General features: G+C 38.2%; 1 protein-coding gene across 1 annotated transcript in view; it reads left to right on the top strand.

The window, feature by feature from the left end:
* MLH1 (mutL homolog 1) overlaps nt 1–25,457 on the top strand; it is a 65,687-nt gene that overhangs the window by 34,170 nt on the left and 6,060 nt on the right. The window contains exons 16-18 of the mRNA XM_053714457.1: nt 4,209–4,373; nt 6,506–6,598; nt 23,524–23,631. Of these exons, the coding sequence (XP_053570432.1) occupies nt 4,209–4,373; nt 6,506–6,598; nt 23,524–23,631 (366 nt within the window). The remainder of the gene's footprint in view (nt 1–4,208; nt 4,374–6,505; nt 6,599–23,523; nt 23,632–25,457) is intronic.

The following is a 25,457-nucleotide window of genomic DNA, read 5'->3' as shown; positions in this document are numbered from 1 at the left end:
AGACAAAGGGCTGGTCATAGGGTCAGTGGTATCTGCATCAGTATAATAACACCCAGCGCTATATAATGACACAGTAGTGAAACTGGCACATAGGTATTGCCAGAAGAGGGCTGGTTATAGGATAAGTGGTACCTGCATCAGTATAATAACACCCAACACTATATAATGACACAGTAGTGACACTGGCTCATGGGTATAGTCAGTCAGAGGAGGGCTGGTTATAGAATCAGTGGTATCTGCATCAGTATAATAACACCCAGCACTATATAATGACAGTAGTGACACTGTCACATGGGTATAGCCAGAGGAGGGCTGGTTATTGGACCAGTGGTATCTGCATCAGTATAATAACACCCAGCACTATATAATGACACAGTAGTGACACTGGCACATGGGTATAGCCAGAGGAGGGCTGGTTATAGGATCAGTGGTATCTGCATCAATATAATAACACCAAGCACTATAAAATAATGTTTTTAATTTCAAATGTACCTTGGTGTTCTTCACTAAGGTCTGTACTTTGGAAAATCTCCGCCACAGCCTTTGTCTGTGCCTACCCCTGATAGATATAGATATATATATATATATATATATATATATATATATATATATATATATATATATATATATATATACACACACACACACACAAATTGACAATAGAGCTGTGAACAAATGAGAGCAAGCATATCTGAGTATGGTCTAACTATTGATCATATTCTTAAATGAGGCTGAATATGAGCATTCCTTATAAGGTAAACCTTAAAATTGCATGTACATTTGCCGTAACATTATTACTTTTTAATCTTAAAGGGACATTCCAGCCAAAATTGCAATCCACATGGATGCATTTCAGTTTTTAATAGAAGCATGTTTGTAATGTACAGGTATTAGCAAAAATGCTTCTTAAAAAAAGCTATAGCTGTTTCAAACATGTATTTAAAGGGAATACTCATACTCATATGCTAAATCACTTGAAACGGATGCAGTATAACTGTGAAAAGCTGACAGCAAAATGTCACCTGAGAATCTCTTTGTAAGAAAGGAAGAATTTTTACCTCACATTTTCCTCAGCTCACCAGAGTAAGTTCTGTGTAAAAAGTTTTACTTCAGCTGCTGCTTAGCTGCAGGTAAAATAAAAATGAAGAAATGAACAGCAGCCAATCAGCATCAGCAGTGCTGAGGCCATAAACTCTTTTACTGTGATCTCATGAGATTTCACTTAACTCACATGAGATTTCATAGTAAACTTCCTTAAACTGAATAGGGAAATAATATAAGTGTGCACAAAGCTCACTCCCTTGGCTGTCCCGGGATAGACATACTGATTTGCTGCTTAAAGTCCTTTGCAATGGGGTTTGAATACTTAGGACATTTTGAGGTAAAATATCTTCCTTTTTTACATAGAGATGTTTAGGTGATATTTTCTAGTCTGCTTTTTACAGCTATGCTGCATCACTTTCAAGTGTTTCAACATTTGAGTATTATGGCCCTTAATGTTTGCACCGTGCACCAGCATTTTAAACACCACAATTGCTCAGAGCCTAAAGTGCTTGTACCATCTGGTATCGACTCAATTTGTTATTTGCCGACATGATACAAGCCCTACTGGTTATCTCAGTAGCTGCAGTATTGAAAATGCTGGTGCACTGAGAATATCTAGCTATGCTTCACATGCACCTGCAGAGAAAAATGTTAACACTAAAACAATGATAACTTTTACTTGAAGCATTTTTGCCAATACATGTATATTGCATATATTTTTCTTTCAAGTTTTGACCGGAATGTCCCATTAAAGATTAAAGAAGGTTCTCAGGTTCTTCAGCACTCTGGGGGTTGGCATCCACTGGGGACGCCATTCTTAAAGGAACACAAATGTTTTTCTTTTATAATTAAGGAAAAGCATACAATCTTAAAATAGCTTTCAATTCTGCTATTAAATTTGCTTAGTTCTGAAGGTATTCTTTGCTGAAGAGCATACCTATGTAGGTAATATGCCCGTCTTGAGCACTGCATGGTAGAAAACACTGTTGCCATCTAGTGCTCTTTGCATGTTTATAATGTTAAAACTTATCCGGTTGTCTAAAATTTTGTCTAAACTGCTGCCATATACTGTTTCAGACCTTCATGCTGCTGAGCTGGCCTATCTGTTTTTCAACAAGGATACCAAGTGAATTAATTAAATGTTATATTAGAAGAAAATTGGAGACATTTTTAAAATGGTATTTTCTTTCTGGATCATGAATGAAACATTTTGTGTTTCATGTCCCTTTTAAGTGTAACTAAATATCTGCCTCCTAATACTACTGTATATTGTGTGATTGCCATTTCCCCTCAATGTGTTTGGTTCTAATAGCCTGCCTAAATCACCCTGAAATTACATGTAATAGTTCCACCATGAAGAAAGTTGTTTAAATTGCTTGTCGCAGCCAAATCTTGAAACCTCTTAAAGGGACAGTCTACACCAAAATTGTTATTGTTTAAAAAGATAGATAATCCCTTTATTACCCATTCCTCAGTTTTGCATTACCAACACAGTTATATAAATACACTTTTTACCTTTGTGATTACCCTGTATCTAAGCCTCTGCAAACTGCCCCCTCATTTCATTTCTTTTGACAGACATCTATTTTAGCCAATCAGAGCTGGCTCACTGGAACTCCACGTGTGTGAGCACAGTGTTATCTATATGACACACATGAACTAACACCCTCTAGTGGTGAAAAACTATTAAAATGCCCTGAGAGAAGAGGTGGCCTTCAAGGGCTTAGAAATTAGCATATGAACCTCCTAGGTTTAGCTTTCAACTAAGAATACCAAGAGTTCAAAGCAAAATTGGTGATAAAAGTAAATGGGAAAGTTGTTTAAAATTACATGCCCTATCTAAATCATGAGTTTATTTTGGACTAGACTGTCCCTTTAAGCTATGCTTATATAAAGTATGTAGAACTTGAAAAGCATACTTTCTCACTTGTCACCATTTTCATTCATTATCATGGTCTCCAAAGAAAATATTCAGAACCATCACAAGGAGTTTTTGCATGGCCTCCTTTTAACTCCAAAGCAGAGATTTAGATTTGATCACATAACATTTTTATTTATATGGCAAGTAAAAAAAATTAGAAAAGGGCCAACCTGAAAGCTATAATCATTGTCCTAACCTTGCTTTAGAGAGGAATGGTTTTAGAAATATGTCATCATGCATGCCACGGTATAGGCCTCAGTCTTTTGAAACTACTATAGACAAAAGTTTTGATGGCCATTGCTCAAAAAATAATTGTAAAACACAAAGAGCTTCTTTAAAACACAGAAAGAAATCTGTGAAGAAATAGTCTACCCGTTTGATATCTGGATCTTGCATTTTCAGGTTCGACATTTCGTCCACCACCACATACCCCTTTTGAAAAGCGTTGCCCCTCATTAGAAGTCTCTAAAAGACATGTATCCATCATTGATGATCTTTTTTCGAACCTCAGGGTCTGTTCAATCATCTTCTTATATAACTAAATGGGTGGTTGAGCTGTGTTTTATCTGCAGCTGTAGTAAAGACAAATTTATAAGATTTTGTCAAGATGGTACCTAACCCCCTCCCCAACATCTACATACAATTTATTTACAAAAATGTTGGCTGGATAGGCTCACTTTCACATATCTGGTTGTCTTTGTGCTCAGATTAAACCATTCTGGGAAGAGATTACACACTGTATCACTATGCTTATAGAAGTCTAGTTTTCAAATTACATGGTCTAACAAATTTGAGCATGTAATTGTTTTGACTATTATGTGCTTTTAATATACCTCTATGCTCAGAGAGTAACGTGCCATACTGGAAGTATTTTTTGCAAATGCATGTACATTACAAACATTGGTCTGTGCAAATTCACTGATGAACATTTAACATTTGCTTTTATGTTCCTATAAAGAGATGTGAAACACAAAAAAAAAATTCTTTCATGATTGAGATAATGTAACATTTTTTTATTTATGTATTTTAAATCCAATTTATGTCTAGTGATGTCATTGTAGATTACAGGTTACATAACAATTATAGATTTGTAATCCAAAAGTATTTTCTTGTTACTCATACTATAACATGTTTGATTTTATGGATTATTTTCTATGTTGTATGCGTTAATAACAATTTAGTAACCATAAAGAGTAAATGTTGTTATGCTGGTTTTTTTTACATCAATCTTTATTTGTTGTAGGAGTCAGCCCCACTGTATGATTTGGCTATGCTAGCACTGGATAGTGCCGAGAGTGGATGGACTGAGGAAGATGGCCCTAAAGAAGGACTTGCTGAGTATATTGTTCAGTTTCTTCAGAAAAAGTCTGAGATGTTGAAAGATTACTTCTCACTTGAAATTGATGAGGTATTCAGTTGCATTATAATCCTATTCAGTTCCATTATAATCATATTCCACAAGACAGGTTTTTTTTCACTGCTCACACCCCTGTGCTATGCTGACTTTCAGATTTTTATTTTTTTTTGCTTACATTTAAACGCTACTGTAAATCATATTTCAGTGAATAACCTTTTTAGCAGGACCAGCATATTTAGAATATACAAATAATATATGTATTTCATTACAGATGAGAAGGCTGCTACACAAATGTTAAAATATAAATCTGTAGGTAATAAATGAGCACTTATGGCTCGCGTAGGAAAAAAAAGAAATGCAGATTATTCAGAACTGTTTGCCCCCCCCCCTTTTTAGCTCTTTTGAAAATGAACTTTAATTCTAAAAAAATAAATAAAATACCAGTAGTTTTGTAAAACTACGCAATTTTTTTAAAGCAGAAAAATAAATATAAACTTATAATAGAAGATGTCACAACTGTGTTCCTTAATCAGTTTGATATTCGTCATGCAGGGGGATTGCCAATCAGAAGCTGTTTTGAACAATCCCCCGCACCACAGGACAGGGATTACTGGTTGCCTAGTGGATGGCACTCCAAAGCCATCAATGGCCAATATCTAAAGATGGGCACAGCAGTTAATGGGTCTTTATCTTGTACTTCAAGAGATTGAATGCATGGGGTATGGGGGTCACTGTTCACCCCATCAATAGATCAACAAAATAGGAAATCTACAGCACTATTTTTGTAAACTCCCTTCTTTTATTCAAATTTCAGATTGTATAAAACATAATGCAACATTTTATCCATATTGGCCTTAATCATGCATAAACCACACCTCCTTTACAACTTCCTTTTATAGGTAAAAACTCAGGTAATAAACCAAGGAATTCAATGTATATCCCTTCTCTACTGGCGCCATCTAATGGCAAGTATTCATATCAATGGTCACTACACATCTCAATATGATAAAACACATGTATGGTCCTACTGTGAGAATGTGTTTTATTTTATTGATATGTGTAGTGACCATTGATAATTGAGTTTTTACCTATAAAAGGAAGTTGTAAAGGAGGTGTGGTTTATGCATGATTAAGGCCAATAAGGCTTAAACGTTGCATTATGTTTTATACAGCCTGAAATTTGAATAAAAGTAGATGTTTAACTACAGTGGTGTTGTGGATTTCCTATTAATGGGAGTGCTGGTGACTTCGCCACAAGCGGACGGGGGCACTATAGCTGGTAAGGGAGCTGAATGTGGGCGTGTGATTCAATCCCCTTGATCCCTCTTAACAGTTGCAGATGATCAAGACTCCTCATTTGAAAGACAATCACCTGCTCTTTCATGTAGTAGGGTACTTGAAAAGTGCCAAGCCCTCCATAAATTTAATTACAACATTAGGTGTATATAAATAAAATAATTTAAAAAAAGTTGATTTTTTAGTGGCTAAGTCACATTTTTAAAAAAATAAAATAATAATTTAATCTGTATAGCCCTGTGCTTACTGTGGTGACAGTGATCTCCTGTGGGAAAAAAGTGCTTTTATTTCTCCTTTGACAGAAAGGGCCCCTCAAAGTTTTGTTACAACCTCCAAAAGCCAGTATGGACCCCTCATGCATTTTTAAATACAGTTGATAACAATTTAGGATTTAGGAGTAATGGCAGTATTGATGGTGGTACCTAGCAATTTCCAAGGTTATTTACTAAAAGCATAACAAAAATAGTAATATAGTATATAAAAAAGACTTCAATTTCTGCTTTATCAATTGATAACACTACAATAGATGACAAATAATAGTCAAATATGTTTTTGTTTTGCCCCCCCCCCCCTCCCAGATATGTGAAAACAGGCTGATTATGATTACAATATGACATGTACATATTTGCAAAATATATGTTACCTGTGTTTTTCTGTATTCATATAGATCTGACACCAGATATATTAGAACAGAAATGAAAATGAAAATACAATTAAAGCCATTTTGAATACAATTAAATTGCAAATTGTTGTTGTTGCGTAATGTAGTGTAAAAAAGCAACACTTCCAGCATAGTTATAGAATAATTAGAAATAAGGCACTTGACAAGTGATATATGAGTGATCATGTAATTTACCTGTCAGTATATTTTTTTTATATGTATACAGGAAGGAAGACTTACAGGACTACCACTGTTGATCGACAATTATATCCCACCTCTGGAAGGATTGCCAATGTTTATCTTGCGTTTAGCTACAGAGGTACTTTATATAGAGAGAGTCTCAACACAAAGCTTAAATTTAAACCTTCATAAAGAAAAGTTTTTGACTGTTTTCAAAAAGACCCTATATTGGAGCATTTTCAACAAATAAACAAAATAAAACCAAATATTCACATATGTTTGTTACTTGAAACCTAGAATAAAAAAGTATTGTAATTAAAATTGAGCAGATAATTAGAATAAGGACCAGAAATTTTAGAAAAAAACGTGCCCAAAAATACCAGTGAATTTTTAGCATTTTTGCTGTCAGTTTTATAATTTACCTATCAAAACTATTAAAAAAATAGTAGAAAACCCAAGGTATTGCTCTAGGCCCAATTTGTGCTTGAATGGATAGTTGAAGTGATATGAAACCTATTGTTTTGTCATCTATTAAAGCCAGTCAGGGAAATATATGTAGCACTGTTAGCCTAGAGAAGTCAGCAGTGTGCGTTTTTCCAGCTCAGAGAATTAGAAAGACCTCAATTTTTAGAGCTAAATTACATGAATAATGAACAAACATTGACCTATCTATGAAGGACATTTAAAGTACTCACACCCAGAAAATAATATATATGAGTTTAGAGCGATTCGTTTTTAAATCTAGTATTAGGATACCACTTGATGGGTTACATAGTCTGCTTATTATATATATATATATATATATATATATATATATATATATATATATATATATATATATATATATATATATATATATATATATATATATATATATATATATATATATATACAGGGAGTGCAGAATTATTAGGCAAGTTGTATTTTTGAGGATTAATTTTATTATTGAACAACAACCATGTTCTCAATGAACCCAAAAAAACTCATTAATATCAAAGCTGAATAGTTTTGGAAGTAGTTTTTAGTTTGTTTTTAGTTATAGCTATTTTAGGGGGATATCTGTGTGTGCAGGTGACTATTACTGTGCATAATTATTAGGCAACTTAACAAAAAACAAATATATACCCATTTCAATTATTTATTTTTACCAGTGAAACCAATATAACATCTCAACATTCACAAATATACATTTCTGACATTCAAAAACAAAACAAAAACAAATCAGTGACCAATATAGCCACCTTTCTTTGCAAGGACACTCAAAAGCCTGCCATCCATGGATTCTGTCAGTGTTTTGATCTGTTCACCATCAACATTGCGTGCAGCAGCAACCACAGCCTCCCAGACACTGTTCAGAGAGGTGTACTGTTTTCCCTCCTTGTAAATCTCACATTTGATGATGGACCACAGGTTCTCAATGGGGTTCAGATCAGGTGAACAAGGAGGCCATGTCATTAGATTTTCTTCTTTTATACCCTTTCTTGCCAGCCACGCTGTGGAGTACTTGGACGCGTGTGATGGAGCATTATCCTGCATGAAAATCATGTTTTTCTTGAAGGATGCAGACTTCTTCCTGTACCACTGCTTGAAGAGGGTGTCTTCCAGAAACTGGCAGTAGGACTGGGAGTTGAGCTTGACTCCATCCTCAACCTGAAAAGGCCCCACAAGCTCATCTTTGATGATACCAGCCCAAACCAGTACTCCACCTACACCTTGCTGGCGTCTGAGTCGGACTGGAGCTCTCTGCCCTTTACCAATCCAGCCACGGGCCCATCCATCTGGCCCATCAAGACTCACTCTCATTTCATCAGTCCATAAAACCTTAGAAAAATCAGTCTTGAGATATTTCTTGGCCCAGTCTTGACGTTTCAGCTTGTGTGTCTTGTTCAGTGGTGGTCGTCTTTCAGCCTTTCTTACCTTGGCCATGTCTCTGAGTATTGCACACCTTGTGCTTTTGGGCACTCCAGTGATGTTGCAGCTCTGAAATATGGCCAAACTGGTGGCAAGTGGCATCTTGGCAGCTGCACGCTTGACTTTTCTCAGTTCATGGGCAGTTATTTTGCGCCTTGGTTTTTCCACACGCTTCTTGCGACCCTGTTGACTATTTTTAATGAAACGCTTGATTGTTCGATGATCACGCTTCAGAAGCTTTGCAATTTTAAGAGTGCTGCATCCCTCTGCAAGATATCTCACTATTTTTGACTTTTCTGAGCCTGTCAAGTCCTTCTTTTGACCCATTTTGCCAAAGGAAAGGAAGTTGCCTAATAATTATGCACACCTGATATAGGGTGTTGATGTAATTAGACCACACCCCTTCTCATTACAGAGATGCACATCACCTAATATGCTTAATTGGTAGTAGGCTTTCGAGCCTATACAGCTTGGAGTAAGACAACATGCATAAAGAGGATGATGTGGTCAAAATACTCATTTGCCTAATAATTCTGCACTCCCTGTGTGTATGTGTGTATATATGTATATATATATATATATATATATATATTGTTAAGGTTTGTATTGTACTTTCAAGCTGATTATAAAAAATATATTGCAGTATTTTTAATACACATTTAAACATATATTACAATCTCAAGGTGTTTGCCATACTGTTTAGTGTTAAAGGAAAAGTCAATTTAAACAATTTTAGCTATTATACACTATTATATAATATATAATTGTATGCTGAAGCACTTAGGTCTGATCCAATGCCACCCTTTCTCTTCACCAGCACAGCAGTTATTTCTCCAAAGGATTCAGAACATATATTTTGTTCCAAAAGCATGGAGAGTCCACAAATTCAGTCAATTACTAGTGGGAATTCAACTCCTGGCCACCAGGTGGAGGCAAAGAACACCCAGCAAAGCTTTAAGGATCCTCCCACTTCCCACAATACCCAGTCATTCTTTGCCTGTGTACATCGTAGGTGGTGTGCGAAGATGGTGTCTGAAGAAAATCAAGTTTTAATCCTTTAATGAGTACTTTTCCCTGCAAGCAAGGATTGGGGCAATGCTGTGTCCATGTAACCCTCTTTAGTAAGAGTAATGGTGGCTATTAGCTGTTGGAGGTCTGTGAGGTGGTCCTTACTTTAAAGTGAATGTAAATTTTGATGCTAAAGTGTCCGGTTTTTAAAAATTTGATTAAAAACAGGGGCACTTTAATTCATCAAAATTTACATTTCACTCGTATTGTGAAACCTTACTTTTTAAACTTGACAGCCGCTCCAGCTTCCTCCACCCGTCGCAAAGCCTCTTCCTTGGTCTAAAATGAGGAATCGAGCTTACTCCAATCACAGCGTTGTATCAGACACTGATTCCCCCGGGGGGAAGCCGTGATTGGAGGATGACCTATCCATCATTTCTGACATCAGAAATGACTTGCGACGACCGGAGGAAGCTGGAGCGGCTGTCAAGTTTAAAAGTTAAGTATTTTTTCACAACGAGTGAAATGTAAATTTTGTTGAGTTAAAGTGCCCCTGTTTTTAATAAAATTTAGAAAACCCGGGTTGATTACTTGTTTCCTTCCAAAGGCAGGGAGAGTCCACAACTTCATTCATAACTGTTGGAATATCAACACCTGACCACCAGGAGGAGGCACATACACCGCAGCCAAAGGCTATAAATACCCCTCCCACTACCCCCCCCCCCGCCCCAGTCATTCTCTGCCTTTCATCACTAGAGGAGGATGGCAGAGAAGGTGCAAAGAAGATAGATAATAGTTCTTTAATAGGAATATTCCCTGCAAGAAATGACTAGGGTATTGGAGTAGCCATGTAAATCTCTCATTGAGAGTAATGGTGAAGGTTAGAGCCATTATGTGTCCGGGAACGTTCTCTGTTAACATATGGATAATTAACTAACTACCCTTAGGAAATAAGTGTAGGCGAGTTACACTGCTTCTCCTTTGTTTTAACTAGGTCACTGTCTGAAAATATACTCCAGTGCCGGAGTTTTTGTTTTTTTGATACACGTGGGGACTTAACTCCTTTGCGGAGTACTTGTGAGGGTTGATGGCGGCTCTGGGGCCTTTTCTAGAGAGATGGCAGACTGAGGCTTGATATTTCTATCTGCACAATCTTTACTCGCATGCTTAAGTCTGGGGCAGAGTTATATTGCACCCCATGTGGCTTCTCTTCCTCCTGCCGGTGCTTACAAGGAGTCTGTGGTGCATCTAACAATTCTGATCGCATCAGGGAGAGTCCAGTCAGAGTAAGAATATCTATCCTGTGTCTATATGAGGGGGTAAGCGGACTACGGTCCTTATTTGACATAACAGTTGGTGAATCAAACACCTACAGTTATGGAGGACTCTGTTTACCTCTCTGAGCTTTTTTTCAATTGGAATTAATATTAATAATAATTGCCTTTATTGTGAGGAGGCTATTGTATGTTCTCCAGCCCAGTTCTGCTCCATCTGTCTGGGGGTTGTTTTAAAAGGAAGGAATCTAAGATTACTATTTCTTCTGAGAAATTAACCCACTCTGAGCCTTCTACCTCTCAGGAGTCTGTTCTCCAGGTGATGCCTCTCCTCTCCCCTCAACCCGGATTTATTCCTATCTCACAAGCAGTCCCTTGCGGCCAGCCTTTACCTCTTACTGGGGGTAACTTTTTTCCTGCAGATTTTTCTTAACAATTGAAATCTGCTGTAACGGCGGCCCTAAGCGCGTTACCTATTTCTGGAAAACGCAAGAGAAGAACCCAAGATTCCTAAACTTGACAGGATCTATGACGATAGGAAGGCCCCCGAGACCTTTCCAGTCCAAGTTCGCATGGTGAGCATTATTACCAGTGAATGGAAGAAGATTGGATATCCTTTCTCTCCCTCGACTTTTTTTGAAAAAGTTGTTCCCGGTTCCTGACTCTCACTTGGAACTGTGGAGTTCCGTTCCAAGGGTAGACGGAGCAATTTATACTCTCGCTAAGCGCACTACCATTCCGTTGGAAGATGGCTCTTCCTTTAGGGACACAATGGATAAGATGTTGGAAAGTTACTTAAGGAGAATGTTCCAACATATGGCTTTCCTTTTTTAACCTGCGGCTGCGGTGGTTGCTGTTGCAGGCGCAGCCTCTTATTGGTGTGACTCCTTATCAGAACTAATTGAAGTTAAGCCCCCCTTAGAGTATATTCAGGACAGAATCAAGGCTCTAAGAATAGCCAATTCCTTTATCTGTGATGCTAATATGCAGATTATTCGTCTGAATGCTAAGTCCTCAGGTTTTGCGGTGCTAGCTCACAGAGCCCTATGGTTAAAATCCTGGTCTGCTGATTGTTTCCAAATCCAGGCTCCTTTCATTGCCCTTGAAGGAAAAGGTACCATTTGGACCGGGTTTGGATTCTATCATTTCTTTTGTTACTGGAGGAAAGGGTTCCTTTCTCCCACAAGATAAGAAGCCTAGGCTAAAGGGTCGCTCGCCAGCAAATTTTCTTTCCTTTCCTTTCGATCTGATAAGTCTCAGCGGACCTAGTCGGCCTCCATGCCCGAACAGTCTAAGGGTACCTGGAAGCATCCTCAATCTTCTAACATATCCAAACAGGCCAAGAAGCCCGCCGAGAATAAATCGGCATGAAGGGGCTGCCCCCGATCAGGTAGGGGGCAGATCGACTCTTTTCTCGGAGGTCTGGAGACAGGATGTTGAGGATCCTTGGGTGTTAGACGTAGTGTCCCAAGGATAGGATTCAAAGCACTTCCTCCCAGAGAAAGATTTATAATGTCCAGACTGTCCTTAAGGCCAGAAAAGAAAGCTGCCTTTCTAGATTGCGTTTGGGAACTGTCCTCCCTAGGAGTCATAGTCCCGGTACATGCCTCTCAAACGGGACTAGGTTTTTATTCAAATCTCTTTATAGTTCCAAAGGAGGAGGGAACTTTTTCGCCCTATCCTAGACTTAGTGTCTAAACAAATTTCTCAGAGTGCCATCCTTTTTAAGATGGAGACAATCAGGTCCATCCTTCCTTTAATCCAGGAGGGACAGTTCATGACCACGATAGACTTAAAGGATGCTTTTTTGCATGTTCCGATCCACAGGGATCACTTTCAGTTCCTGAGATTTGGCTTTCTGGACCAGCATTTCCAGTTCATTGCACTTACATTTGGCTTAGCTACTGCCCCCAGAATATTTACGAAGATTTTGGGTACTCTTCTAGCTGTGGCCAGATCTCAAGGTATCGTGGTAGCCCCTTACCTGGATGATATCTTGGTTCAGGCTCCCTCTTTTCCCTTGTCAAGAGCTTATTCAGAATCACTACTGAGCCTCCTTCAGACTCATGGGTGGAAGATAAATCTAGAAAAGAGTTCTCTGACCAGTTTTCCTGGGGACCATCATCGATTCAGTATCTATAAGGATCTTTTTGACAGATCAGAGACGTTCCAAGCTAGCTTTGGCTTGCTGCTCCCTGCAATCCACCTCAAATCCTTCGGTGGCTCAGTGTATGGAGGTGATAGGGCTGATGGTGTCTTCTATGGACATTATTCCTTTTGCTTGCTTGCATACTCAGACAATGGAACGGAGATCACTTAAACCTATCTCAGCAGATAGTGTTAGACAACCTGAAGAGAGAATCTCTTGGTGGCTCTGTCAGGACCATCTATCTCTAGGAACGTGCTTCTTGACACCGTCCTGGGAGATTGTGACTACAAATGCCAGCCTTTCAGGTTGGAGAGCAGTCTGGGGTTCAAGGATGGCCCAGGGTTCTTGGTCCCGAGAAGAGTCTTCCCTACCAATAAATATCCTTGAGCTGCGGCCGATTCTCAAGGCTCTGAGTACCTGGCCTCAGCTCAGTTCCGCCCAAAATAGATAGAAGATTTCAGTCGGACAATATTACCTTGGTTGTGTACATCAAGCATCAGGGAGGCACAAGAAGTTCATTAGCGATGTACGAGATATCCCAAATCCTTTAGTGGGCAGAAACCCACAACTGTTGCCTTTCAGAGATCCACATCCCAGGGGTGGAGAACTGGGAAGCCGATTTTCTCAGCAGAGAATCCTTTCACCCGGGAGAATGGTCCCTCCACCCAGAGGTATTTTCAGAGATAACCTTCAGATGGGGGTGTCCGGAGATAGATCTCATGGCATCTTGTCTCAATGCCAAACTACCCAGGTACGGGTTGAGATCGAGAGATCCTCAAGCAGAGTTGGTAGACACATTAGCGGTTCACTGAAGGTTCAAACTCCTATGTCTTTTTCCTCCATTGACTCTACTGCCTTGTGTAGTAGCCCGCATCAAACAGGAGCGGGCTACAGTGATTCTAATAGCTCCTTAATGGCCTCGAAGGATATGGTTTGCAGATCTAGTAAGGATGTCCTTCCCTCCATGGAGGTTACATTACCGGAAGGATCTTCTAATGCAGGGTCCTTTTCTTCATCAGAACCTAGACTCTTTACACTTGACTGCGTGGCTCTTGAACGTCAAGTTTTAGCGAAGTGAGGTTTTTCTGATAAGGTCATAGATACCTTAATCCAGGCTTGGAAGCCTGTCACGAGGCATATTTACCACAAGGTCTGGCGGACCTATCTTCATTGGTGCGAGGAATGAGGGGTTCCTTGGCACAAAGCTAAAGGGACAGTCAACAACAGAATTGTTGTTGTTTAAAAAGATAGATAATCCCTTTATTACCCATTCCCCAGTTTTGCAAAACCAACACTGTTATATTAATACACTTTTTATTTCTGTGACTAACTTGTATCTAAGCATCTTCTGACCGCCCCTAATCACATGACTTTTAGTTATTATCTATTGACTTGCATTTTAGCCAATTAGTGCAGTGTCTGCCACTAGCCACGGGCGTGATCACAATGCTATCTATATGGCCTACATGAGCTTGCTCTCCCCTGCTGTGAAAAGTAAATAAAATAGAGGCAGTCTTCAAGGGCTTAGAAATTATCATATGCACCTTCCTAGGTTTGCTTTCAACTAGAATACCAAGAGAACAAAGCAAAATTGTTAATAAAAGTAAATTTGAAAGTTGTTTAAAATTACATGCCATATTTGAAAAATTAAAGTTTTTTTTTCGACTTGACTGTCCCTTTAAGGTTTCTGTTTATTATCCTTCCTCCAGGAGGGATTGGATAAGGGTTTATCCGCTAGTTCCCTGAAGGGTCAGATTTCGGCCCTATCTGTTTTGCTACATAGGAGATTGGCTAATCTTCCTGATGTTCAATCTTTTGTTAAGGCCCTGGTTCGTATCAGGCCTGTGTTCAGAAATGTTGCTCCTCCTTGGAGTCTCAACCTTGTTCTTTGAGTTCTACAACAGGCTCGGTTTGAGCCCATAGATTCTGTTGACCTCAAACCTTTGTCTTGGAAGGTTCTGTTTTTGTTAGCTATCTGAAATTTCTGCTCTTCTCTGAAATTTCTGCTCTTCAATGTGAACCGCCTTATCTTGTGTTTCATGCCGATAAGGCGGTTTTATGTACAAAGATCGTAACATTAAAAAAATATTTTGTGAAGTGAAATGGCTTTTATTCTGAATGCCATGTTTATTAGGGTTGCTGAATTAGCACTATTAAACAAAGGTTTATCCTTCTCAATTTTCAGCAATATTGATGTGTTTAATTTACAAAAAGATTTACACAATTTTTTCAGTAAAATTAAACTTAAAGCATATTTTGGCATGAATGGAATGAGTACACCTATTTCTAACACTATAGACAGCACATTTTAGCAACCCTAATAGCATCTGAAGCATTTTTTTTCAAGTTATATTTATGTATTTTAATTCCATTCTAGTATTTAATATTTATTATTTAATATTACTATTTATCTGAAAGATTAAATTTTGTTTTTTTACATAAAAATTTCTATATTTGGAAATTGCTAGTGGGACCTGTTATCTAAGCTATGGATAGAGATCAGGATCAATCTAGACAACCAGATTGCTCTACCTGTGCAGTTTTGTTTCTCCCTTCTTAGCCAAGTGTCCATTAGGATACTGCTGTGCGTGACATGCCGCAGCTTTCTCCTCAGACGTACCAAGCCTTAGTTGTTTCCCATACTGTGCCTTCTGAGAAGGTTTTTCCTGTCCCAAGGAAGATGTCTGAAATTATTGCTCAGGGGTTCCGTTTTGCCCTTCCCCTGTTTTTAAAAAAATGTTTCCTGTTGCTGACTCTATTCGTGACTCATGGAGCACTGTTCTTAAAGTAGGAGCTAATTCTACTCTTGAGAACTACCATTCCTATAGAGGATAGTTGCTCTTTTAAGGACCCAATGGACAAGAAGCTAAAGGCTTACTTTAAAAAGATGTACATCCATCAAGTATTACAGTGACAACCAGCAGCGAGTAATGCTACTGTTGCAGGAGCTGCATCTTATTGGTGCCATGCATTGTCTGATCTTATTACATAGGAAACTACAGTAGAGGAGATCCAAGATAGGATCAAACCTCTCAAATTGGCCAATACCTTTATCTGTGATGCTGTGCTGCCCAATGGGGCATAGAATATGACATAGCCTCTGTTAATATTCATGTTGATATAGTTAAGAAATTTATATAGTTTTTTTTATGCCATTTTCTCAAAGCTTCTCTGTTTATTCTGTGCTGCCATCTAGTGACCTTTTTTGGTAACGCTCCTGTTTTCTGTAGTACCTTCCCTCATGGCTGCTTTATTGGTGTGAATCTAAGGGATTCTGATGGAGCCGGGTGCGGATTCCCCAGATTTTGTCTTTTCTTCAGGATGGACTGGTTAAGGGTTTTATCGGTCAGTACCCTAAAGGGTCAGATTTCTGCGTTATTTATCCTTTTGCACAAACGTCTGGCGGACCTCCCAGATGTTAAAGCCTTTGTACAGGCCCTGGTTAGAATCATGCATGTGTTTAAACCTGTTGCTTCCTATGATGCAACAGGTCCCTAAGGTGGTGTTGGATTGAAACATTAATCAGGAATGAACGTCTTTTGCATAACTTGGATGTTGTGAGGGCTCTAAAATTTTACTTACAGGCTACTAAAGATTTTTGGCAATCTTCTGCCCTATTTGTTGTTTTCTCTGGAAAGTGTAAGGGTCAGAAGGCCACTTCTACTGCTCTGTCTCTATTGTTGAGAAGTTTGATTCATTTGGCTTATGAGACTGCTGGACAGCAGCCTCCTGAGAGAATTGCAGCTCATTCCACTAGGGCTGCCTCCTCTTCTTGGGCTTTCAAAAATAAAGCTTCTGTGGAACAGATTTGCAAGGCGGCAGCATGGTCCTCTCTGCATACTTTTTCCAAATTCTACAAATTTGATACTTTTGCCTCGGGTGAGGCTTCTTTTGGGAGAAAGGTTCTTCAAGCAGTGGTGCCTTCTGTTTTGGTCCTCCTGCCTTTTTCTCCCTCCCTGTTCATTTTGTGTCCTCTAGCTTGGGTATTGGTTCCCCTTTAGTAATTGTAATGCAGTCGTGGACTCTCCATGTCATAGGAAAGAAAACAGAATGTATGCTTATCTGATAAATGTATTTATTCCGGACATGGAGAGTCCACGACCTCGCCCTCCCTTTTTTTTTTTTAAATTCAGCAGGTTTTTTTGAGTAAACCTCAGGCACCTTTTCACCCTTGTGTTTTCTTCCTTTCCATTTCCTTTGGCTGAATGACTGGGGGTTATGGGTAAGGCAGTTACACTTAACAGCTTTGCTGGGGTGCTCTTTGCCTCCTTCTGCTGGCCAGGAGTTGAATATTCCACTAGTAATTGCAATGCAGTCATGGACTCTCCATGTCCAGAAAGAAAGAAATGTATTAGGTAAGCATAAATGTTTTTTTTTTTTATTGATGTGTATCAAGAATTGTCTGTATAACCCATTTAGCACTGTCACTTTAATATAAGAAACCTATTTTTGTAAAGAAATATGAATAATACCAAATAGGTGGCGCTGTTACTTAATGGGTTTTGACCTACACCTGTGTACAGGTATAAAGGCAGCCTCTGTATATACACTAGCAGATATGACTAAGGACCTAGCACAGGTCTGAAACGTTGTTGCTTTTGTGTGGACCATGGTACAATAAAGGTCTTTCTTTTATGAAACCTGCAAAGGCTGGAGTAACTTTTCTTTCAAGAAGGACTGGGACTATCAGGGACCTAGTGGGACCTGTTTCCCTCAGGTATATTTTTTATTTTAATATCCGTTTGGGATATTTTGCAGCAGAGCAGATGCCTGGGTTAAAAATACCAGATCCAATCCGTTTATATTGCCTTCTGAAGCGCCAGAGTTGGGCGAGACCAAGGCTATATGGAGTATGGGGACCGTGCAAGGCTTATAGCTGATACAGGTTTTTCTGTGAGAAGGAATTTTAGCATGAATTCTGCACTAAATATTCCCTCATGCTCCTATCCCTACCGGTCCGTTTTTACGGTCTTAAATTTTATTATTAGGGACTCTATTAGGGGTGTCCAGGATTGTTGCAGGGCTCCTTTTTTAATTACCTCTGTGGGTAATGGTATATGTCTGAACCCAATTAGACATACAAAACTTGATTAGTTGCTCGTTACTAGAGTCCTAGTCTGTCATAGGTGTCAACTTATAATGGACTTTTTAGTGCAGAGCTGTGACATAAGTAGAGAGCCGGCCATGTTTATATAAGATTAATCAAGCTCTCTATGTTCTTGCTTGCTTTTGTATTTTTTACAGTCTGGTGACGCAGGAAAATATAAGCGCTGCAGCTGCGGTCTGCCCTTTTCGCGTGCTTGTCTTTCGCTAGATTACGGACATTGCACTAGGGCAGTTTAGCTGAACGATCCACAGCCTAGTGAGACCCTAGAAAGTGCCTATGTAGGTTGCTGGGGTTTGGATTCTGCCATCTAGGCATAATTATATGTGGGCTGATGGTTTTTATTTGTGCCGCCATTGTATTTTTATGCAGTGTTACGCACTTTAACTCAGGTCTTGAAGATGGAGTGCTCCTGTAGAGGTTTTCTCCAGGGGGACATGGTATAATTTAACTGCAGTTAATGCTTTGGGTGCCTTCCTCTGTACTGTTTATGCAGAGGATGCGTTCCTCAATGTGGGACCTTGTATTTCTTGCTATTATATTATGGCGAATGCGTTCCTTATTGTTTTCACTGTGTGTTTATTTTCAAGATGTGGTCTCCGTGCTTTTTCATGTTTAAAAAGCGTACTATGTTATATGCTTTATATTCTGTCCATTTCTATAGAGGACTCTATAGAATGTGCGGTTCTCTCTAGTGTTTGTGTACATATATTTGTATTGCTTAGCAACAATGAGTACGAGAAATGATTTTTTTGGGTGGAATATAAAATATTTGGGATTATTTTTATTTTACAATTAAGAAATATGCCTTGCAGTTTTTATTTTTCAGGACGTCTTTTCTCCTGAAAATACATGTTCATTTTATTTTATCTATATTTCCTTGAAGGGCTTACTATAATTTATTCACATTTTTATATTTATGTGTACGCTTTTTATTTTCAATCTCTTTCTTTTTAGACTGTTGCACTCTGTAAGACGTATATTATTTCTTAATATAGTTCTAATTTTTTGAACAGGGACTCTGTAATTACATTTTTATCTTACCTCTGTGTCTAGTATAGTTTCAGCATATTATACTTCACGTCTTAGTGTTTTTAGGACACTAATATATAGTTATTTCTATGTTTTTAAGAATACAATTTCATTTTTCTCATATTGAGGTGATATTTACTTATGCCCATGACATGTTTTAATGTTTCATGCTCAATTTGTTAGTGCTTTTTGGACTCTAATATTTTAATTTCTATGTTTTATTCTAGAAATATTGTTATCTTCTTATGTATGATTTTATGTATATTACTATGATTCCTAGTGTTTTTAGAACACTAGTATATTTATTCCTGTTTATAGGAATACAATTTTATTATCCTCATATTGAGATGTTATTCTTTCATGATAATAATAAAAAAAATCATTGTTTGGCTGTATTCATTTCTAGGTGGAAATGAGGCTTTCCTTCCTCAGGACTATAAGTGTAGTCCCTAGGGTCGTCAAGGTGCTGCTCAAATAGCACAGTGGTTAAGCTTCATAACTGAGAGTTTCCGGTTTCATCCCCTATAATGGTAAGGGAAGAATTATAAACCTGAGCAAGACAAGACCTCATGCAGCAATCTAAGACAGCAATCTAAGAAGCCTTCCTATGAGAATAATTCAGCATGAAGGGTCCTCCCCTGGTCCAAGCATGGATTATGTGGGGGACAGGTTTCCTTCTTTCAGTAGACTGGGGTTTGCAACGTCACAGAGTCATTGGGCAGTGGAGGTAGTATCCCAGGAATACAGGATAGGATCTAATCTTGTTGTCCCTGACTCAGATTTTACCTGTAAAGATTATCCGCAGACCAGATTCAGGAGAGGCTTTTTTTAATCTGTGTAAAGGATCTCTCTTATCTAGTAGTAAATGTCCTAGTTCCTCTGGTGGAACAAGATCAAGGATCTATTCCATCCTCTCTGTGGTTTCCAAGAAAGAGGGAACTTTTAGATCCATTTTAGACCTCCGTGTCTCAACAGATTTCTCAGAATTCCGTCCTTCAAAATGGAGGTTTTCTGTTCTATTATCCCTTTGGTTCAAGAGAGTCAATTCAGGACTACCATAGACCTGAAGGATGCGTACATCACAAAGAACATTCTGATTCCTGCGGTTTGTCTTTCTGAACAAACACTTCCAAGGTGTAGACCTTCCTTTAGACCTTGCTTATGCTCCTTGATGTCATATTTTTCCCTGTGGAAATTGCCTTTGAGGAAGGACCTTCTATTTCAAGGTCCCTTCCTTCATCTGGAATGGTTTGAATCACTGTACTAACCCTAGCTAAGCTTAAAAGCTGTGTATACAGCGATGCTATGGCGTAAGGGAGTCTGAGTAAAATCAGACTGAAGTTAAAAGGTGAGTCATTATGAACCTCATAAAACAATCCTAGTTTTCTCTAAAGCTGACTGCTTACAGATCGAACGCCTAGTTTTGTCTAGGCGTGGTTTTTCAGAAAAGGTTATTTGATAACTTGCTTCGGGCTCATAGTCCAGTATCTTGCAGGATTTTTCATAAAGGGTGATGTAAATTCCTTTATTGACGCAAATCTAGGGGCTTCTCTCGGAGTAGGGTAAGTTTTCCCTGCTTTCTGTCTTTTTTCTCTAGAAGGGCCTGGAGAAAGGCTTGTTAGTCAGTTCTCTGAAGGATCAAGATCTTTGTCATTTCTTTCGCTTAAATGTATGGCAAACCTGTCAGATGTTCAACCCTTTGTTCAGACCTTCGTCAGACTCACACCTGTGTTTACACCTGTTACGCCTCCATGAAGCCTTTATCTTGTTCTTAGGGTCTGCAGCAGGCTACGTTTGAGCCTATGCACTTTTTTGATATTGTTATCTTGGAAAGTTTTTGTTTCTTCTCCCTATTCCTTCTGCTCGCTGAGTTTCTGGGCTTCGGCTCTGCAGTGTGATACCCATTCCTTATTTTTCATGCGGATAAGGCGGTCCTTGTACTAATTAGGGATTTCTTCCTAAGGTAGTGTCGGACCGCAAATATCATTCAGGAAATTGTCGTTCCTTTGTTCTATCCTAATCCTTCTTAGAAGGTACGTCTGTTGCACTGCAGGCAACTAATGCAATTACTGCCCTTTTTGTTGTTTTCTCAGGTAAGTGTAAGGGTCAGATAGCCACTTCTTTATACTTTTTTCTTTTTGGTTGAAGAATTGTTATTGGTTGGCTTATGAAACAACTGGACATTAGCCTCCTGAGAGAATTTCGGCTCTCTCCACTATTGCGGTCTCCTCTTCCTGGGCCTTTAAAAATGAGACTTCTGTGGAACTAATATGCAAGGTGGCCACTTGGTCCTCGTTGCATACTTTTTCCACATTTTACAAATTATATACTTTTCACTCAGCTGAGGCTTTCTTTGGGAGGACGGTTCTTCAAGAGGTGGCGCCTTCTGTTTAGGTCCGCCTTTCTTGTTCTCCATCCCTTCCATTATGTGTCCTCTAGCTTGGGTATTGGTTCCCACTAGTAAAAAAAATTATATGGCTTATATTATTTGTCGTTTTCTAAACTTCAGACACCTATATACCCTTTTTGTCCTCTTCTATTTCCTTATTCCCTTGGCCAAATGACGGGATTGTGGGAAGTGGGAGGATACTTAAAGGGACATAATACTCATATGCTAAATCACTTGAAACTGATGCAGTACAACTGTAAAAAGCTGACAGGAAAATATCACCTGAGCATCTCTATGTAAAAAAGGAAGATATTTTACCTCACAATCTCCTCAGCTCAGTATAGTAAGTTCTGTGTAAAAAGTTATACTTCACCTGCTCCCTGCTGCAGGTAAAAAAAAAAAAAAAAATGAAGAAATGAACAGCAGCCAATCAGCAGCAGCAGTGCTGAGGTCATGAACTCTTACTGTGATCTCATGAGATTTGACTTAACTCTCATGAGATTTCATAGTAAGCTTCCTTTACCTGATTGGTGAAATAATATGAGAGTTCACGAGGCTCATCCCCTAAGCTGTCCCAGGACAGACACACTAAAATGCTGCTTAGAAATCCTTTACAATGGAATGTGGCTACTGAGGAACTTTTGAAGTAAAATATCTTTCTTTTTTACATAGAGATGTTCAGGAGATATTTTCTAGTCAGCTTTTTACAGCTATGCTGCATCACTTTCAAGTGTTTAAACATTTGGGTATTATGGCCCTTTAAAGCTTTGCTGGGTGTTCTTTGCCTCCACCTGGTGGCCAGGAGTTGAATTCCCACTAGTAATTGAATGGATTTGTGGACTCTCAATGCCAGGAAAGAAAATAATTTATCAGGTAAGCATAAATATTGTTTTCTGAGTTGTGGCACTAATAATAATGCAATTAATGCTATTATTTTAATAAAACATGCTCAATGGATAAGTAAACTTTTATTCTGTAGAATTTCTAACCTTTGTGCATTGCATACGAGGGGAATATATTCATTGTTTTGCAGTTATCTGATAAAAGCCAATTAGGGACCAAAGAGTGATATTACATGATAAGGGGGGAAATTAAATAATGAAAATTGTATTGCAAAGTTGTTTTATTATGCATTACAAAACATTTTAAATAAAAAATCTCAAGGTGTTTACTGTCTCTATGCTCCCTGAAAAAAAACAAACTATATTGTAGACCAAAAAAAAAAGTAAAACTAATTCAAATGTTAAAGTGAAAGTAAATTTTCACAAACAGTATTAATGCCATGTATTCACAATATATATATATATATATATATATATATATATATATATATATATATATATATATATATATATATATATATAGGCCCATATTTATCAAGGTCTGGCCAGACCTCGCTGAATATGGCGAGCAATACGCATTCAGCATTGCACCAGCAGCTCACAAGCAGCTCAGAGAAGGCGGACAGGTTATGGAGCAGCGGTCTTTGTGACTGCTGCTAAATAACTACTGTTTCTGGCGAGCCTGAAGACTCGCCAGAAACAGGGGCCATCAAGCTCCATACGGAGCTTGTTAAATAGAGCCCATAGTCGCTAACTTTTTTTTTTTTTTAACATTCGTTATAATTTAGAAAGTTCTAATGTTTGATCGTTCATACCGTCTTGTAGGTTCCTCCACTCCCGCTCATTTCCTGGTTTTAGCTGGGTTTCCCTGTTGAGGTCAATGCGCATGCGTGTCTCATAAACGCATTTCTATACAGGGAGTAAATTCATTTAAGAGACGCATGCACAATTAAAGGTGGGGGACCAATAAAATATTCATCATCACACAAGACATTTATTTTTGGAGGCGGGCAGAGGAACGGCGATATAGGGTTGTGGCTTGTAAGGTAAAATAATGTAATACATATAGAACATTTTTAACAACTCATGAATGAAACTTAACTTATTTTAAGATGTATTTTTCGTTGCGGCAGAGGTTGTGGATAGTTTACTTTCACTTTAAGTTCAGAATTGAAGTTGGCAGGTTTGTTGTATCTCACACCATTTTTTGCCAGTTCCTTTAGGATCTGGCGCCATTTGGCTTTACCAGAAGCAGAAAAAATAACATCAGAAAAATAATAAACAGCTATTTATTTGATTTAAGCTTTTTTTTTTAAATGTTCTAATCTATTTTTTCCGTATTTTTCTCGCTATAGATTAATTGGGATGACGAGAGAGAATGTTTTGAGAGTTTTAGCAAAGAATGTTCCATGTTTTACTCACTGAGGAAGCAATATATACTGGAAGAATCTGAAAAATCCTCGGTAATATATTTTGGAATTGTGGTATAGATTGTTGGAATAATGTTAAATTAGTGGTTTGCCTGTGGTTAGTGAATATGTTCGACAGCCACCAATCAGCATGCGCCATCCAGGTGCTGAACCAAAAATGGGCTGGCTCCTAAGCTTAAATTCTTGCTTTTCAAATAAAGATACCAAGAGAACAAAGAAAAAATGATAATAGGAGTAAATTAGAACATGCAATTTTAAGCAACTTTCTATCTGAATCATGAAAGAAAAAAAATGTTTAGTATCCATTTAAAGGGGCAGTCTACAATAGATTTTTTTTATTGTTTTAAAGGATAGATAATCCCTTTATTACCCATTCCCCAGTTTTGAACAACCAACAGTTATATTAATATACTTTTTACCTCTGTGATTACCTTGTATCTATGCATCTTCTGAAAGCCCCCTGATCACATGACTGGGACTATTTAAAATCTATTGAGTTGTATTTAGTACTCTGTTGTGCTAACTCTTAAATAACTTCCCAGGTGTGAACACATTGTTATATATATATGTCCCACATGAACTAGCAGTCTCCTGTTGTGAAAAGCAAATAAAAAAAGCATGTGATTAAGAAGCTGTCAAAAGAGCCTTTGAAACAGGCAGACATTTAGAGGTTTAAATGTTATAAAGTATGCTAATTTAACAATGTTGGTTGTGCAAAGCTGAAGAATGGTAGTAAAGGCATTATCTATCTTTTTAAACAATAACAATTTTTGTGTAGACTGTCCCTTTAACAATGCGTTTAACCCCTTTTTAGAGCGGTTAAACACACAGTTCACTTTTTTATTTGTCTCGTAGTTTATTTTATTTAACTAGCTTACTTGCACATACTTTTTAGTTTCACTGATTAAAACAGAGGTCCTTGGATTTGCATAACTTAAAACAGTAGTTGTCTGAACATGTAGGTCCGCGTTTTTACACAGCTTTTCTAATGGATTGTATTGGGATCGATTGATGGCATAAGTACCACTTGGTGAATCTTATAATTATAAATGACCATTTTGAAATTAATTATATTTTCAGAATCTGTATTTACCTGTACTTTACCTGCTGGAATGTATTAAATTGTTTACAAGTATTTCCATTAACCTTATATTGGCATTTGAATTAGTTTATTTAGCCTGTGGTATCCCCACCCATCCTGAAAGTTTTTGGCCTTGAGGCAAAGCTGTGTAAACACAGACAGTAGAAGAAATTACACTCCCAGTGGGTTATACAAGGTAATAAAATGTTAATTTCTCCAACATAGGTGTGTCCGGTCCACGGCGTCATCCTTACTTGTGGGATATTCTCTTCCCCAACAGGAAATGGCAAAGAGCCCAGCAAAGCTGGTCACATGATCCCTCCTAGGCTCCGCCTACCCCAGTCATTCTCTTTGCCGTTGTACAGGCAACATCTCCACGGAGATGGCTTAGAGTTTTTTAGTGTTTAACTGTAGTTTTTTATTATTCAATCAAGAGTTTGTTATTTTGAAATAGTGCTGGTATGTACTATTTACTCAGAAACAGAAAAGAGATGAAGATTTCTGTTTGTATGAGGAAAATGATTTTAGCAACCGTAACTAAAATCCATGGCTGTTCCACACAGGACTGTTGAGAGCAATTAACTTCAGTTGGGGGAACAGTGTGCAGTCTCTTGCTGCTTGAGGTATGACACATTCTAACAAGACGATGTAATGCTGGAAGCTGTCATTTTCCCTATGGGATCCGGTAAGCCATGTTTATTACGATCGTAAATAAGGGCTTCACAAGGGCTTATTTAGACTGTAGACTTTTCTGGGCTAAATCGATTCATTATTAACA

The sequence above is a fragment of the Bombina bombina genome, chromosome 5 (genome assembly GCF_027579735.1).
Source record: "Bombina bombina isolate aBomBom1 chromosome 5, aBomBom1.pri, whole genome shotgun sequence".
In the NCBI taxonomy this organism is placed as follows: Eukaryota; Metazoa; Chordata; class Amphibia; order Anura; family Bombinatoridae; genus Bombina; species Bombina bombina.
The sequence above is the reverse complement of the archived record's forward strand: the minus strand, read 5'-3'. Positions and strand labels throughout refer to the sequence as shown.